Source organism: Adiantum capillus-veneris, chromosome 12 (assembly GCF_014529385.1).
Source record: "Adiantum capillus-veneris isolate H3 chromosome 12, ASM1452938v2, whole genome shotgun sequence".
In the NCBI taxonomy this organism is placed as follows: Eukaryota; Viridiplantae; Streptophyta; class Polypodiopsida; order Polypodiales; family Pteridaceae; genus Adiantum; species Adiantum capillus-veneris.
The window spans coordinates 81,747,436-81,763,851 of NC_140942.1; the positions used below are offsets into that span (position 1 = coordinate 81,747,436).

The 16,416-nt window shown below is 43.9% G+C and overlaps 1 protein-coding gene and 1 pseudogene across 4 annotated transcripts in view; both read left to right on the plus strand.

Moving 5' to 3' along the window:
* Nucleotides 1–290: 290 nt before the first annotated feature.
* On the plus strand, nucleotides 291–1,460 carry LOC147446034 (brassinosteroid LRR receptor kinase BRL2-like; annotated as a pseudogene).
* Nucleotides 1,461–4,375: 2,915 nt separating this feature from the next.
* The window catches only part of TPR2 (Tetratricopeptide repeat (TPR)-like superfamily protein), a 54,002-nt gene continuing 41,961 nt past the window's right edge, over nucleotides 4,376–16,416 (plus strand). The window contains exons 1-2 of one of the 4 annotated variants that reach the window (XR_015189844.1): nucleotides 4,382–5,669; nucleotides 6,055–6,175. Coding sequence is in view for 1 of the 4 variants with exons in the window: in XM_086525359.1 (XP_086381485.1) it covers nucleotides 6,071–6,175 (105 nt within the window). In the remaining 3 variants the exon portion in view is untranslated. Of the gene's footprint in view, nucleotides 6,176–16,416 lie in introns of all 4 variants that reach the window. The other 3 variants (XR_015189845.1, XR_015189843.1, XM_086525359.1) reach the window with 3 other exon arrangements.

Below are 16,416 nucleotides of genomic sequence, written 5' to 3' on the forward strand. Positions count from 1 at the left end.
AGACAACGCAATCAATGCATGGGCCTGTGCATCTTCTACATCCCAACGAGCTTGTTCTACCGTAGGCAAAACAACTCTTAACAACAGCAATCCTTGCAGCAAGACCTGCAATATTCTCAACATCGCCTACATCCTCAAAACCAGGACATACATCAATGCCCTGCACGATGTTTCAAACGCCCTTTGACACAAGGACATGTTGCATCATGTAAGCCCACATAGGGTAATTGTCCTTATCCAATCTGTCCTCAGCAGCAAACATCTTGAACACATCTGTGTTGTTGTCTGCCATGGCGAATGCTGCACCTGATGTGAAAACTACCTGAAAAGAGGAGAAATGAAACAGGAGACCACGTGCTATATGGAGCAAACCATAGAAGACTGTAAGGACCTATTATGCAAAAAATGACACTGATAAAAATTTTGCACAAAATGACGAAATAGCCTGCGCAATACTGCTTGTATTGGAATTGGAGGCCGAAATGAGCGTAAATAAAAAATATGAGCAGACCAAGCTCTACAAGCTTACCCAAAATATTTGTCGACTTGCAAACGCTTGCCAAAGCTCATAGAAATCGGAGAAAGTGAGCAGGCGTGTGATGCTGGCTACTAAACCCGGGAGGATGCAACCTGCTTTGATACCAATTGTTGGGTTTAGGGTTGTAGGAAAACACACACAACTTGGAGAAGACAAAGGAAGCTCAAGGCACACAACAAAGAGTGTATTACTTAGTGTGCAATGGAAAGATAGATAGCCCTAGAATGATGGGCGTATATACAATGCACGGGGGAAAAAACCTCCCAGTGAGAGAAAAAGTGCCCCGACAGTCCTAAGTGTGTTCACACACATCACTACCACATGTATATGGTAATAAAATGCAATAGCGGTGGTGCAAGTGGAACACGCATCAGTCATAATCACTTTGTTATGATAAGCTGCATTCAAATGAGGGAATAGAATAGAGGCTGGCATGGCAACACCAAAAGCAAATTGCGTGCAGGGCAGCTCGAGGGTTGTGATTTCCATATCAAGAGTGGCAACCCTATATAATCCACAAGGACATAAAGTTCAACAATGTGTTGCTTGACAAAGTAGAGTGTTTGACTTTGGCATGGCAGCTCTAATAAGTACACCACAGTCACCTAAGTGCAAGCACATTGGCAAAGGAACCTAGCTATGTGCCTCCAAATCAATACCAAAGCTTTGGTGCGCTTTCAAAGAGGACATCTCCTTTGGGGTGATCTTGCTAGAGCTCCTCACTGGGAAGCGACCTACAGACAAGGAATTTTTGTAAGATGCAAATCTAGTAAGTTGGATAAGGTAGCTTGTGAATGAGAGGAGTACATTTAAGGCACTGGATCCATGGTTTCTGCAAGTAAATCATGGGGACAATCAATGTGAAATCTTGCACTACATGAAGATCACATGTGATTATGTTTTAGACATTCTTTCTAAGTGACCCATGATGTGACCGTCCATAGTCTCTATGCCCAAGGGAGTTACTGTTACAATGTGATGATAGCAATCATGTAGGAACTCAAATATACATCCAGCATGTTGGTGCTTAATTGTCAAAATAAGCGCATGTTGATGAGTATTGTTGCTACAAATAACTTCGTGTAAAAACTTTATTAGCAACATTTTGTTTAACAAGTTGTCAGATATGTTTATATGATGCATAATTTGTTATTTTGTTTTCAAGCCATAAACTAGTTAATATGGTCTACCCATGCAGACACTTGCAAAACAGAGATCAAAACTCGTCACCATTCTTTTGCCAAAGAATTGGCTTTTTAATGATTCTTGGCATCACATTGAATTATACATGCTCGCAACATATACTTGATCTGGAACATTGTAAACTCCAATAGAGAACATTAAACAAACATGTTTTTCTCATCAGCCTTGATTTGTTGAATCATCAACCAATGTGTTGCTTTATCAACTCATCAATCTTTGGTTTGAGTGTACATTGAGGTTAGCTTTTGCGAGAAATAAACCTTAAGCTCATTGATTTTATTTATTTTTTAATTTTTGCTGAAGCTACCTTGGTTTGAGTGTACCCTTTTCATTGGCAGGCCTAGTCTACTAGACATAAATTTTTTTTGGCCTATCCCAAAGGGGTGAGGCCTTAGTGATGCCTTCCCTTTTTGCTAATAGAAAAGGGAGGTTATTTTTTAAAAATGCACAAATTTTTCATTGGTTAGAAAAGATAAGAGATGCTCATTACCAAAACAAGCCAATATATTCACATTTGCATTGAATAATGGAAAGCATATTTACATCATTGAATCCCAACAAAACTTCACGTATTCCAAGATCCTACCGCCCTTACTTTACCGCAGAGAGAGATAGGCTCACAAGTCTACCATTGGAGATACCATCACTCTTCGAAGTTCAAATGTCTCTGATGATGGCGAATATAGCTTGTTTTGCCTCCCAATCTCTAAAAATGATTTCCCTTGGGCCTTGATATGATATTTGGGAATGCGCATTTCGCCTCATTGTTTGTGAGGATTTTTGTTGGTACTGCGTCGCTAAGAGCTGCAACTTACATAGCAATGGTATAGAGGGAAAGAGAGAAGTATGGAGCGAGGTGGCTCTACGAGTTGCCCTCTTGCAGACCTCCGAGGGGAGGTCATGTGAATCAATCGACTAACAACTAGCCCGAGACTACCTAGCTGTGCGGGGTGAAATTGGGGTGCCCAAGCTCACATTGAGAAGCACCTCCACCTCTAGTGAGTCCCATCGATGTGAGTTGTCGAGCTCACAGGCAACAATCAAGCACAACGTCATGACCGCTTGTGAGCTCCTCGTTGCTACTTCTCCACTGTATGCGGACAACACTAAGTACCTCTCGCTCTTACCTGCTACGTTTTCTCCTGCATGCACTCCATTTTGTGTTCGACAATATATAGCATGGCCATGCTATATGGGACTTGACAGGGCAACCACAAGCATCATCCAAAACGCTCACTAACAAATGAAATAGGATTTCCACAGAAGTGTCTTATTGATGATTTGTAGTCCCCCTCCCCTCTGCTAAAGCAGCTATGTCACCGTCCTTGCGCCTTGATTTGTTTGGTAGAATTATCGTATAGCTTTGCTTTTGCAATATTAACATTTTCTAGTATTTACCTGAATGCACGGCTAGGATTTGCTACCTCTAGGTTCACTATCTTCATGACTCATTGCTAGCATGCTCTTCAATATCATGCGCAACAACAATGACTTGTCACGCCATCTGAGAGATAAGCTCAAGCTTTGTGTCTGCAAGCAATGCAAGGGAGGGACCTGACGATGACAAAGGCCAAACAAACTAAAGAGTAATCTCTATTTTGCAAAAGTAATGAGTGGGTTGCACTATAGTACATATAAAAGTGAGACAAATCCGTTGTATACTACTATTTCCATTGCACAAAGGCTATTGTGATTGCTTTCAAGCATGTATCAAAGTGCCAGCTGTGATGTATATGCTGCAACATTTACAAGTACACTAGCATAATTTGACATTCCTCAATTGCTCTGGAGCATTTTGATTGATGTGGAGGTTGTTGTTAGTGCTGATATAGTAGAAAGTCCTCCATGGATGAAGCACAACATAGTGGAGTGCAACGAAACTACAACATATTTAGTAGTAACTCCATTGTGGCAAGCATTTTTCACTACTAAAAAATGTTATTGCCATCAAAGCTAGAGTTAGATTTTATCACCCACATAAGGATATATTCATTCCACTACTTTGCTTGCCTCATAATCAGAAGAGCAACCAACAACGATAGTGTTTGCACTGGCATTGAAGAAGGGCCATGTAATAAATACCGTTGAGATGGTGATTTTGAACAGTAGTAGAGTCGAGGAGGATAACATCCAAGTTCTCAAGCGGGGACCTTCATAGAGAAAAGCAAGCAATGCGATCGATCTAGTTGGCAGCTTACATAGAGACTTGGACCTTCTCTCTGGTCCACGAGTCAACTCAATCAACAAGATAGCGCAATGCATTTCACGAGCACCAATTCTGTGGGAGTCTTTATCGATCTGAGTGCACGAAAATGTTGGATATGGAGGCAACAATACGTCCTCTAGAAGCCAACTCTAGCCACTTTTCAAAGTGTCGATTGCTCCTATTGGGTTGCTTTCAACATTTGTAGCGAGATCGTCCTAGTGTGTATGTGAATGTATGTGGTCCTATATATATATATATATATATATATATATATATATATATATATAGAGAGAGAGAGAGAGAGAGAGAGAGAGAGAGAGAGAGAGCAGAAGAAGAAGAAGAAGAAAACTTTGAACATCATAGCACCAATCTCAAGAGACCTCAAAGATCTATTCGACAAGTCTTGAACTCAAGCCTCTTATGAAAGAGGAAACAAGGATAACTAGTTTTGCTATCTTTTATGACAGGAGGGGAGTTGGGGACTTAATTTTGAGAGATAGATATATAGATTTGATTATCGTCCTCGGAGGTCAAATATGACCTATGGGACCAAATAAAACATTACAAAGTGGCTCCCTCATATGATTGATACAACTCATTTGGGTAGGGTATAGATTGGATGGTAAATTTTAGCTTTTGGGAAATCATATTTAGGGATGCACTAGCCAGTTGACATAAGACGAGAATAAAGAGAGCTAAAAAGAAACATAAAAGATAAACCTAAGAGATATCTTCAGCCGATTGCGATGGGATCTTCTTCGGAGTTCGAAAATCTTGGATGATAGCCCGTCCATTTCGATAGACTGTCCATTTGCCTTGTTTGCGAGCGTCGTGCATCTTTTTAAGTTTGCTTGCTTTGAGTTTGAGTTGGTTTGTCGTCAATCCCTCGACAATCCAGAGCTTCGTTCCCTTGAGGAGGCGAGATTGACGGAACGATCTCAAACACTCCCCATGTCCTTAAGAGTAAAGGTGCATTGCTCGGCTGGCAAGCGTTTGCTTGTGTCGTCGATCTAAGAGACCTGTTGGGTTCGATGGTGACTGGTTGAAAAATATCATTGAGCTTGAAGATCGTTTCTTCGAGAGTATCCTTGCCGGTACACCATGGTGATGGGAGTCCCCCGATCCTAACTTTGAGACCAAGGGATTCTTGTAGTTGGCGTTCCTGAAGAGCCGCGTGTAGCTCGATGTCAATTTTCTTTGTGATGCCATGGGTTACTTCATAGAGTTCCTTTTGGACCGTCGACACGGATTCGTTGAGGGATGTTTCGACTCTCATGCTTTCACTACGAGAGCTAGACTCTCTGCTAGCTCTCTGTGACTCTGTTTCTTTTGCATTCTCAAGCTTCTGTAGGCGTTGCTTGAGAGCAACATTTTCCCCAATGAGCTCCTGAATCTGTGTGCCTCAAGGGCCTAGATTCTTGCTTCTTGATGGGTGAGTGGATACTTCTTGGGTGCTACTGCCACTGCAAGAAAGCTGCTACGCAAAGGGGGAGCTGGCGTGCCTGGGGTGGACATCGTCCTGAAACGGTTGCTTGTCATAAGCTTGTGTTTTCTCTGACGGGTTCCACTAACTGAATGGGCATCCACTAATGAAACTCGGCTATCGTGCTGAGGCATAGGCTCCAGTATAACCACCTAGGGTCGGACCTGCTGAGCAGGTTGCGCAGGGAATGTCGGGAGGGTTTTCGGGCTTGCTGCTCAACAGAACTAGCACTTACTAAGGTTGGACCTGCTCACTCATGTAGTTACTGTCGAGCATGCTGTTATGGACCTACTGCCGGGCGCACATGGCTGCTAGGCAAGCGTGCAAGCGGTGTCAGGCAAGGTCGTTTCGGACCTGCTTGCGGAGCTCGCACCAAGTTTGAGAGATAGGAAGGGCAAGGCTATGCCTTAACGCGCCCCCAGCCTCCCCCCCACCCCGGGCTGCCCATTGCCTGGGGGCAGACCTGTGGAAGGAAGAGATCTAGGGTTATAGAGAGAGAGAGAGAGAGAGAGAGAGAGGTTTTATTAAAGCAAGCTCTTTTGAAGACCTTTAAAATTGTAATGAATTCTCTTTTATCACTTGTTTGAAATTATTACTTTCATTCACTCTTTTCAACGTCGAAAGTTGGAACGCGATCGTCATGGCGCTGTGGCTGGAGCCCAATGCAGTGCACGTAGCGCCAGAAGCACAGGCCGACCTCGACGCCCTTTCCGCTTTACGAGAGTCTGCTGCAATCGAGCTCAAGGTTCGTTTCTCCTGTTCATCAGCTTTAGGCTGCCGGTTTCCATGGATTAAGGTTTCCGGCCATACCTATGCTAGTCCATAGAGCTTATTGCAAGCTGCATGTGAAACTGTCTCTCTTATGCCCTCCTTTCTGTGCGTTCAGCTTAACTTTGGCCCTGGAATCACCTGCATTAGCCAAGTCCCTCTCTGAGGCCACAATGAGCTCACAAAAACAATGTTTAAAATCCTGCATGAAACATTCAGATTTTACTCGCACTACTATCGCAACAACCACAGAACGTCAGTGTGACAGCAGAGTGGATGTCCAGGTGGTTTTGTTTTAAGAGAATTTGGCAACCAGGAAAGCCCACGCTTTGGGTGTTTCGGGGATGGGGTGGGGTAAAGAGGGGGAATGGGTGGCTGTACGGCTGATGGGGTCTTTTGTAATTGTCACGTGCACATGGCTTTGTGTGCCATGTGGACATGACATCTAGAGCCAATTCTGTACATATCTCTAGATAGGAGTGTCTAGAATCCTAAAAGGATTAGTACTGCCAATTTTGTGAGCCTGCTTGCAAGACTTGCATGCCCGGATGAGTCCATTAGATTAGGTTTTCTAGTTTTGGAACCCTCTTGCATAAATGGTTTGTACATGGGTTTTGACAGATGTTATTACACTTCGGTGGGCATCTAACATGACGTGCATGTAGGTCTAGGCTAGAGGAACGTGTTGGTCTAGTTCTTTCATCAAATGGTTCACCGATCAGTGGGTTATCGCGTGAAACTCACATATGCGCAAATTTTCGCATTTTCTTGACCTTGGCACATTTTCCCAACTTGGCACTTAAAAATTCAGTATAAAAGAAGGAGCATGCATAGCATTTTTTCTGATCAGGCTAGCATTTTTGCTTTTAGCAATGCCTTGGCGTTTTGCAAGCACATCGCCGGATCAATCCTGTAGCCTTGGAGTTTTGGCTCATCTTCTTCGCCGGAAAAGCCTCTCGTTTGCTGCCGTGCTGCAGCCAGACCTTTTGGCAGCCCATCAAGCCTCTTCTCGGCCATTCCCTCGCCGCATCCCATCACAGTTCATCATCTGTTCCATCATCAGCTGCGTTTTCAGCCCTGCTTAACGCGTCAGATCTGCTGCATTTTGTATTTAGATCTGCATTTGTGCAGCCAGCCATCAACCCTTCATTCCTCTCACATTGGGAGTGCAATTCAGCCCCAGATTTACCCCTTGGTGGCCATCTGCAACCCCACATCAAGACGGATCCAAAGGTGCATCAAGTCAGCCCTTGAGGTGCTTCATTTTGAAGAGTTACCGCGGTGACATTCCCCATTCGAGTCAGTATAGTGTGCGTTTTAGGTATTGCATGTGTGTACATTCCATTTATGCAATCGAAAGCAAATACCACATTAGCAACAAAGTGGGTAGGTTTCCAAGGCAACGTGCCATGCAAAAGGACATCGTGATGTGAGGATAAATGCCTTCTAAAATAGCTCTGGTTGCCTTGTTTGATGCCTCTCCATCGGTGACTAGATCTATCACTGTTCACAATATTCGCTCCAATGGTCTCTATGGCGGAGGCTCACTCTTCCTCAAGGACATCCGTTGATTTTCCTGTGTCATGTAGCGTCATGGGAGTGGGCAAAATACATCTCCCCTTTGGAATAGGCAACAATGCTATGAATGGAGGGGCGCTTCGGCTTGGCCGCTTCTTTATCTAGTTTGTTGGCTTTGATGGCGGCATCCTTGGCTTCAAATACCTTCACAACTTCTTGTTCACCTCCTTGCATATTGCTACTTGTTGTCCCTCTAGCTTAAGGAGGTGAGCGTGGATTTTTGTTGTGTCGGATTGCCTTTCGAATAGTTTGCACTTCCATGCACGTGAGAGAGAGAGAGAGAGAGAGAGAGAGAGAGAGAGAGAGAGAGAGAGGTGGCGGCGTGGAGCTTGAAACTTGAACATTGAGCAAAAGAAGGAGAGTGAGGGAGAAATGCCAAATGGAGCTTGAAGCTTGAGCCTTGAGCCTTGAGCCTTGAGGCTTAAAGCCTTGAGGCAGAGAGCCTTGACTCTTGAGGCTTGAGGGAGAGGGAGAGATGGAGATATGGAGAGAGGGAGAATGAGGGAGAGGGAGAGATGGAGATATGGAGAGAGGGAGAATGAGGGAGAGAGAGAGCTTTGAGCTTCAAGCTTGAGCCATGAGGCCCAAGGGAGAAGGAGAGACTTGAGAGAGACTTGAGGCTTGAGGGAGAGGCTGGAGCATGTGAGCCTTGAGGCTTGGTGTTGAGAGCTTGAAGGAGGGATGAGCTTTCAACCTTGGCCTTGAGGTCTTATATAGGAGAATGGCACTTGCTCTGATACAAATTGTTGGAATCAGGGTTGCAGGAAAACACACAGAGCTTGGAGAAGACGAAGGAAGCTCAAGGCACACAATAGAGAGTGTATTACTTAGTGTGCAACGGAAAGATAGATAGCCCTAGAGTGATGGGCGTATATACAATGCACGGGGGGAAAAAACCTCCTAGAGAGGGAAAAAATGCCTCGACGGTCCTAGTGTGTTCACACACATCACTACCACATGTATATGTGGTAGTGATGTGTGTCCTCTTTTTGGAATCCGAAGCAGCAAGTGCTTCACCATGTGCTTCCACTGTCTCAGAAATCTGAATTTTGCCTTGAGTTACCAACACGGCTTCTTCCTTAGTGAGAAAAGAGCTGAGATCATCAAATTCCAGCTTTTCCTTCGTGACTTGTAGCCGTAGTGTCCTAGCCACTGTTCATACTTTTGAGGCAACTTTGTGAGAACCAAAGCAGCTAACTGGGTACTCATCAGTGCACTCTTCATAGTTGATAGTTGATCATGAATCAGGTGGCGTTTCAAAACGTGCAGAGGAGGGGAGGAACTGCCGAGCGCAGCGATCTAAAACGCTGTCGAGAGGGAAGGTGGAAGCGGGCAACGCTATCAGCGTTTTGAAACGCACAGCATCCCACGGCGGGGGGGGGGGGGGGGCGAGTGTAGAGGGACGCCTTTTGGGCTGCGTTTTAAAACGCTATAGCAGGTATGGGAAGGTTGTAGGCCGGCGATCAGTGGGTTCTTCTTATCATCTTCAAGACCGCTCCTCCACGCCAAGGGCTTCGTTCACCGAGCTACACCAAGCTCTGATACCATGTCAAAGTCAACGATGCGGAAGCGTAGAGACCAAGGGAAGTGAGCATGAGAGAGAGAGAAAGAGAGCGAGAGAGAGAGTCTCTTGAACCGATCAACCTTGGCAATGAATAACTGAATGTGTATACAATGGAGGCAAGGGGTTGCTTATATAGCAATCCCAGTAAATTGCCCTACACAAGACTTTGACAAATAAGTAAAATAAATACCTAAAAGGCAAACTAAATAATGGGATTACATTGGGCAGTTTACTTGAGATGCCTAAACTTTAACAGATTAGAGCTCAACTGCGTTGTTGCATGGAAATGCTTCAGCAGTTGGCTAGCAACCCAAGGATGCAGGAGTTCTTACAGGCTTCTACACAAACATTTCAGGCTCCGACACAAGGTTTTTAGCCTCCAACATAGGGCATGACCGAGTCATTGCAGGAAAAGGAGATTTCCAATGTGCAGAGGACTCGTGATGCTCGAGAGAAAGCCCTTGTGGTTGAGCAACCAGCGGTGTCTAATGGTCCAAGGCAATTTGCTTTAGCTGGACAGGAACCATTTGTGAATGGTCAAGGGAGTAATGCGTCAAACATTTCCCTTACCTACTTCATACCCTTGTTATTTTGGAGGTGGTTTAGTGTTTCAAGCTATGGTTGGACCTTCCCCAGGTTATATGCCAGGGAATGTGTTTAGGACAATGCAAACAGGCATGGGTAACCCTATGTACGGGAACATGGGTGTCCAACCAAGTTTTCAGGGTGCCAATGGTCAATTTAGAGTGCCTGAAACACAATTGGTATGGTTGGTTTTCCGAAGCCATCCGCCCAAAATGCAGATATGACAGGTAAAACAGGTGCTGGGAGTGTTGGAATGGACAATCGTGGAGCACCACTTTTGCAGGCACCTGTTTATGACAATGTGACTCCTTTGAGTCAACCTAAAGATTACAAGGAAGGTGGGCAGGGAGTGAAGTTTGAGACTTTCATGGGAACTGAGGATAAATTGAGGGCTTTGATCTTCATACAACAGTTCGATGCAGCTTATGCTGGAGGAAACTTCACAGAATCTCTGAAGATACGTAAGGTTGCCACTTTCTTGAAAGGGAATGCGCTTCAATGGTGGACCGCATTGTTGAACCAGGGTCAAGCCCCAACAACGTGGGTCCAATTCAAATAGCTTTTTGCACCTGCATGGCTTACAAACACTCTTGAAGTGGATGTGATGACCGAATGGCACGAGTTGAATGCTAAACAGTGTGCGAATCTGGAAGAGTACAATAAACAATATTGGGCCGCACTATTGCCGGTAACCTCCTATAGGTTTGTGCCATTGTCAGAACAGATTGAGAAGTATTGTTCTGGATTGCCCAAGAAAATCAGAGACTACTGCACAAAGACTATTGTCATAAATATGGCGTGGTTGATTGAGAATGCGAGAGTGGCCAGCAATCTGTCGAAGGAAGATTTTCCGATGGATTTAATAGCCAAAAGAAAGGGTCCTAGGGTAAGCAGTTTTTAGCCAAGGGTAATGCTACAACAAAGACTTCTGTGCCTCCCACAAAGAAACCCTCCACTGATGAAGCTGACACGTCCAAGAAGCAGTTTAAATCTTCTTATGGGCGAGGACAAGGACTAAAAATGCATTTTTCTGGCAAATCTTTTGAAGAAAAGAAAGCTCTGAGGCCAAGAAATGCTACATTTGTGAAGAGGAGGGACATTTTGCTAATGAATGCCCACAGAAGAAGTCACAGGATAAGGACGACAAGTAGAGCATAAAGGGAAGAAGCCAAAGCCTAGTGCAGGACTCGTCCCAGATTCCAGATTTGGTTGGTGACCAACCAAACATAGATGCCACAGAACTGTGCAAAGCTTGGAGCAAAGTTAGAGACCTGACATAATTGGTTTTCTTTGATCCAGGAGCCCGTGCAAATTTCATATCACCAGAATTGGCATCAAAGTTGGGCATTTATGCAGAGGAGATGTGCATTGACTCTCGCACCTTGAATAAAAATACCATCAAGAACAAGTTCCCCATATTGAGGATAGGTGACATTCTTGATCGGCTTGAGGGAGCGTCATTGTTTACAAGGGTAGACCTAAAGAGTGGGTACCACCAGATACGCATTAGGCTAGAAGATGTCCATAAGACTACATTTGGTCTCTATGAGTTTCTTGTCATGCCATTCGGTCTCACAAATGCTCCTGCCATGTTTAATAGAATGATGGACATAATATTTAGACCACATAGAAACTTCGTGGAAACCTTCTTTGATGACATAATTGTTTACTTAAAGTCTGGAGAGGAGCATAGGGATCACTTGACCACAGTTTTCAATGAGTTACGCAAGAACAGGCTACTCATTAATGTGAAGAAGAGTGAATTCTTTTTGGAAGAGATTCACTTCCTTGGGCACATTGTTTCAAAGGATGGGGTACGCATGGATCCCGCCAAAGTGGAAGCAATTAGGTCATGGCCAGACTTGAAGTCTGTACATGACATTCGAAGCTTTCTAGGCTTATGTTCCTATTATAGGAGGTTCATCCGAAATTTTGATGAGATTGCTTCTCCACTCTATGCACTGCAAGGGAAAGGAGTTACTTTCAAGTGGACAACCAAGGAAATTTTAGCCTTACAACACTTGAAAGAGAAGCTGACTTCAGATCCGATATTCATTTTGCCAGATCTTTCGAAACCTTTTGTGGTTCAATGTGATGCATGCGGCCACAATCTTGGTGCAATTCTAATGCAGAATGGCCGAATAGTCGCATACGAGAGCAGAATTCTTTTGAAGACGGAAAGAAACTTGCAAGTTTATGAGAAAGAATTGCTGGTAGTAATTTATGCTCACTAGTTGGAAACACTATTTGCTAGGGGCTGATTTTGTTGTCCAAACAGATCATCAAACCTTGCGATATTTTCTCGCACAAACAGAGTTGTCTGAGAAACACATGCGATGGGCAAACATCTTCGTCAATGTTTCATTTTCCGATTGTGCATGTGCAAGTAAAGAAGAACGCAGTGGTTGACGCGTTGTCACGAAAGCCCCAAATTTTAGCAGTGTCAATTCCATACTATTGTGAACTAGACGAAATGAAGACACAATATGCTGAAGATTCAGATTTTGCAAGGATCTATGAGCAGCTTGTTGATGGGCAACATCATGAGCACTATATGCTTAAGAATGACTTTCTCATGATGCATGGAAAGTTATGCGTTACTAAACAGTTACGGCCAAAGGTTTTGATGGAAAGTCCTGTTGCTCCACCATATGCTGGGCATCGTGAAATTGATACAACAATGAAAGAGGTCGAGGCATTTTTCTACTGGCCAGCTTTGCCTCAAGATGTTGACACATTTGTAAGATCATGCTTAGTATGCCAAAAAGTCAAATTTGACAGGCAAAAGTAGCTGGGATTGTTGCAGCCATGGCCGATCCCCGATAGGCCATGGGAAAGCATAGGGATGGACTTTATGTTTGATCTTCCAAGAACGCAAACATGCAATGATGAGATTTGGACTATCATTTGTAGGTTCAGTAAACAGACCCATTTCATTCCTGTTAGGAAGAAGATAAAGCCATAACACATGGTCAAGATATTCATGAGCAATATCTTTAAATATCACGGGATGCCTCCGTCAATTGTTAGTAATAGGGATCCACGTATGACGAGTTTTTTCTGGAAGGCATTGTTTGAGAACATGGGCACTACGCTAAAGTTCTCATCTTCATTTCATCCACAAATTGATGGAAAATCAGAAGAGGCAAATTCTACTGTCCTAGATCTGCTCAAATGTTATGTGTCTAAGCACAAGGCAACTTGGGAACACCATCCCCCATTGGTTGAATATGCTTACTATGACATTGTGTATATGTCAACAGGTAAGGTACCATTTGAGATAGTGGAAGGAGGGAAGAAAATCCCACCCATTTTGCAAACCAAGGACAAGATATTTGAGGCAGACAAGTATGTGCAAGATATGGATGAAACATACAGGAAGATAAAGATTGCTCTCGAGAAGCCAAGAAAAAGAAAGCTGTTGATCGTCACCGTCGTGAACTTGTATTTTCACTTGGTGATTGGGTACTATTGCGCTTTGAAAAGGCCAGGTCAAGGAAAAGGAAAGGCAAGGAACGTTTCTTTCCTAAGCTCAACATACGATATTATGGTCCTTTTTAGATTTCAGAAAAGATCAGCGGTGTAACTTACAGGTTGAAGCTACCAGAAGGCTGGAAAATACATAATGCTTTTCATGTCAGCCTTCTAAGGCCCTTTGTTGGCGATGTGCCAGAGAATATGCTTGATGAGAAGCAGCCCGAAGTGGAAGAATTGGATGAGATTCTTGTTCTTGAACAGATATTGGCGCATAAAGAAAGGAAGGTAAGAGGAAAGGTTGCAAGATGCTATTTGGTGAAGTTCAAGAACTATCCATCGTTGAATGCCAAATGGATGGAAGAGTCTGAATTGGTAGATTCACCTCAGCTATTGCAATTGTATCTTGAGCTTTGCAAATGGAACCCACAATGACTTGATGTAGCCCTTTGGAGCAAGGTAAGAGCATGGTTTATGATGCTCAAAGGAGTAGTTAAGCGATTGTATCTACTCTTTCTATACAGAATTTGGCTAGAGAAGTTTGTGCTTGAGAGTACACCAGGAGACTTCTATGCTTGATATATATGTGGTAGCCAGGTTGGTGGGATTGTTTAATTGTCCAACACTACATTTTCGGAAGCATGTATATCTTGGATTCCCATCATAGAATATATGTGATATTAGGAGATATCCGCATGTATTATTGGCATTCAAGCAAGGTCGCTTGCAGTATTTCAAGGGTGGGGTGTGTCACCAGGAGGTGTATTTTTCGTGTTGCCTTCTCTAATTATGTACTACATATTTTTATTTATTTTATTTTTACTTGTTTTCCTTGAAACCCTTGAAAAGGTGCAAGTAGACATTGCATGACCAGTGTGAAACGATTGTGGCCGAACAGGTTTCTCACATCGGGAGTCTAGGTCGGTCAGTGGTCGGGCCAGCTAGCACTGGATTCTGATGAGTATGGAAGCCTGTGTGCACCAAATGAAATTTGGGCCACTCGAAAAGTCACTTACAACTTTATAAATTGGTGGGAACTAGGGAATCAACTCAGAGGGACAAGCTGGACACTTGGCAGAAGGAGAGTCACACCTCAGCAAAAGGGGGCGTCCATTTTGAACTGGCGGCTGATTCTTGCTTCATAAGTGACTTATAGTGTGTGTGTGAGTAGTGGGTGCATGTTCACAACTTTAATGGAAAGCTTGCCTTCTCCTTTGTCTCATGTAGCGCAATGATTTGCTCTTGTGCATCTCTCTCTCCCTTTTGCACATATGGTAATGCCCCACTAGTTGGGCTACTCAGATGAATATGTACAGTTTTGAGGGTTTTATGTGCGTTTGCCAAGGCAAGAGCCTTCTGAACAGGAACCGGATGGAACCGGATTAGCTAATTGCTAATCCTTCACAGATACGCGCAGTTCCATCGCAAAAGATGGCGAATTTGGAGAGTTTTCTCGCGTGAAAACTTGTCCAATTTACAGGGGAACTGTTCCATTGCGTGCGGGAGCCCTTGAGACACACATAGGCGTGTTCGCTCCGCTAAAAACGATCCAAAACAGAGAATTACAGCCTGCTGTGTTTTTCTGCAGGTTTAAGGTTGCGCACCTAAACTGCAAGGGAACACCAGGGGAGCCTGTAACAGACTTGGACACTCCAAGTCAAGAATCAACCGCGACAGCACCAAATAACCACTTCAAAACAAGTCACAGATCACAATAGATGTACACTGGTCTTGCGGAGTTCCGTGCCTAGAGATATTGGCCCCAAGGACTGGCGCCCCTTTCGGTATTTCTTTTTATATTAATCAGATCAAAGTACAAGAGAGTGGCTAGGGTGTTACTCTCAGACTCTGCGTCCAGATGCTCTGAGAAGCGAAGCCCTCACCACTTATTTAAAGATACAAGGGATGCCCAAAAGCAGAGTCCCAAAAGCTTTTAAAATAAAAAGCATTAGTTCTCTCTCTCTCTCTCTTAGAGAGTCTTTTCTCTTTTTTTTAAAATAAAAAAAAGCAAAATTTGCGTCGCTCATCGTTTCAATTTTTTTTTCCCTCGCCTCCGCGATTTCCGAAAATTAGGGTTTTTGGCAGAAATTAGGGTTTGCAAGAATTTTAGGGTTTTTGGCAGAAATTAGGGTTTTTGCTGTTCGCCACGTCATCACTTTGTGACATACCCCCCTCTTGAAAGCATTGTAATCGACCGCGATTACGCCTGCAAAACCGACAAAATCCATAAACCGTCTTAGCAGACACTGATTGTTAGTACCTACGTACCAAGAACACACATCTAGCACATGTACAAAATCGACAGTCACATCACACGACATCACAGGACATCACCAGACATCACAGGACATCACATGACATTCAACATTCATTCGGATCTTAGACCATGATTTATCGGCAATGTAGCTAGCAATCACATCTAGGTCCAATCGGGACCTCATCGATGTCCGATTGACTAACCCCTATTGCAACCATGTCTATTCGAGATCAATCAGACCAAAATGCTGCAGTCATTTCGTCTATCAGTTCTTGCACTCACAAGAAGTCAAGAACAAATCAGTATCATTATCAGGAATTCCATTTCATAAAGTCATCCAGCAGAATACTGTCAGCTCTCAGTATCCCTGAAGCTCAAAGAGACATCAGTGACTTTAGTATCAAAATCAAGGCATCTGTCGACAAAGGAGTGGAGTGACTCCCCTCGTGCATCCCACTGCACCAGATCTCCGGCCAAGCTGAATTCTGGGTTCCATTTGGAGTAGACTATGCTAAACCAAAAGCATCGAGGTAAAGTTTCACAATCCGAGGAGTATCTGCTAGGTCCTCCTCCTCCATCCACTTCGCATCAAATGCAGGAACGTTCTTGAACTTAACCAAGAACCGCCTTCGGACTTTACCTTTCTTCGTATCCGTATGTGCCAAAATCTGTTCAGGAACAAGGGTCTCCTCGTTTTCGTCCACTGCGGGTTGCTCATCAGGCTCCCCATCATCAGGCACATCACCCTTAACAGGTTTCA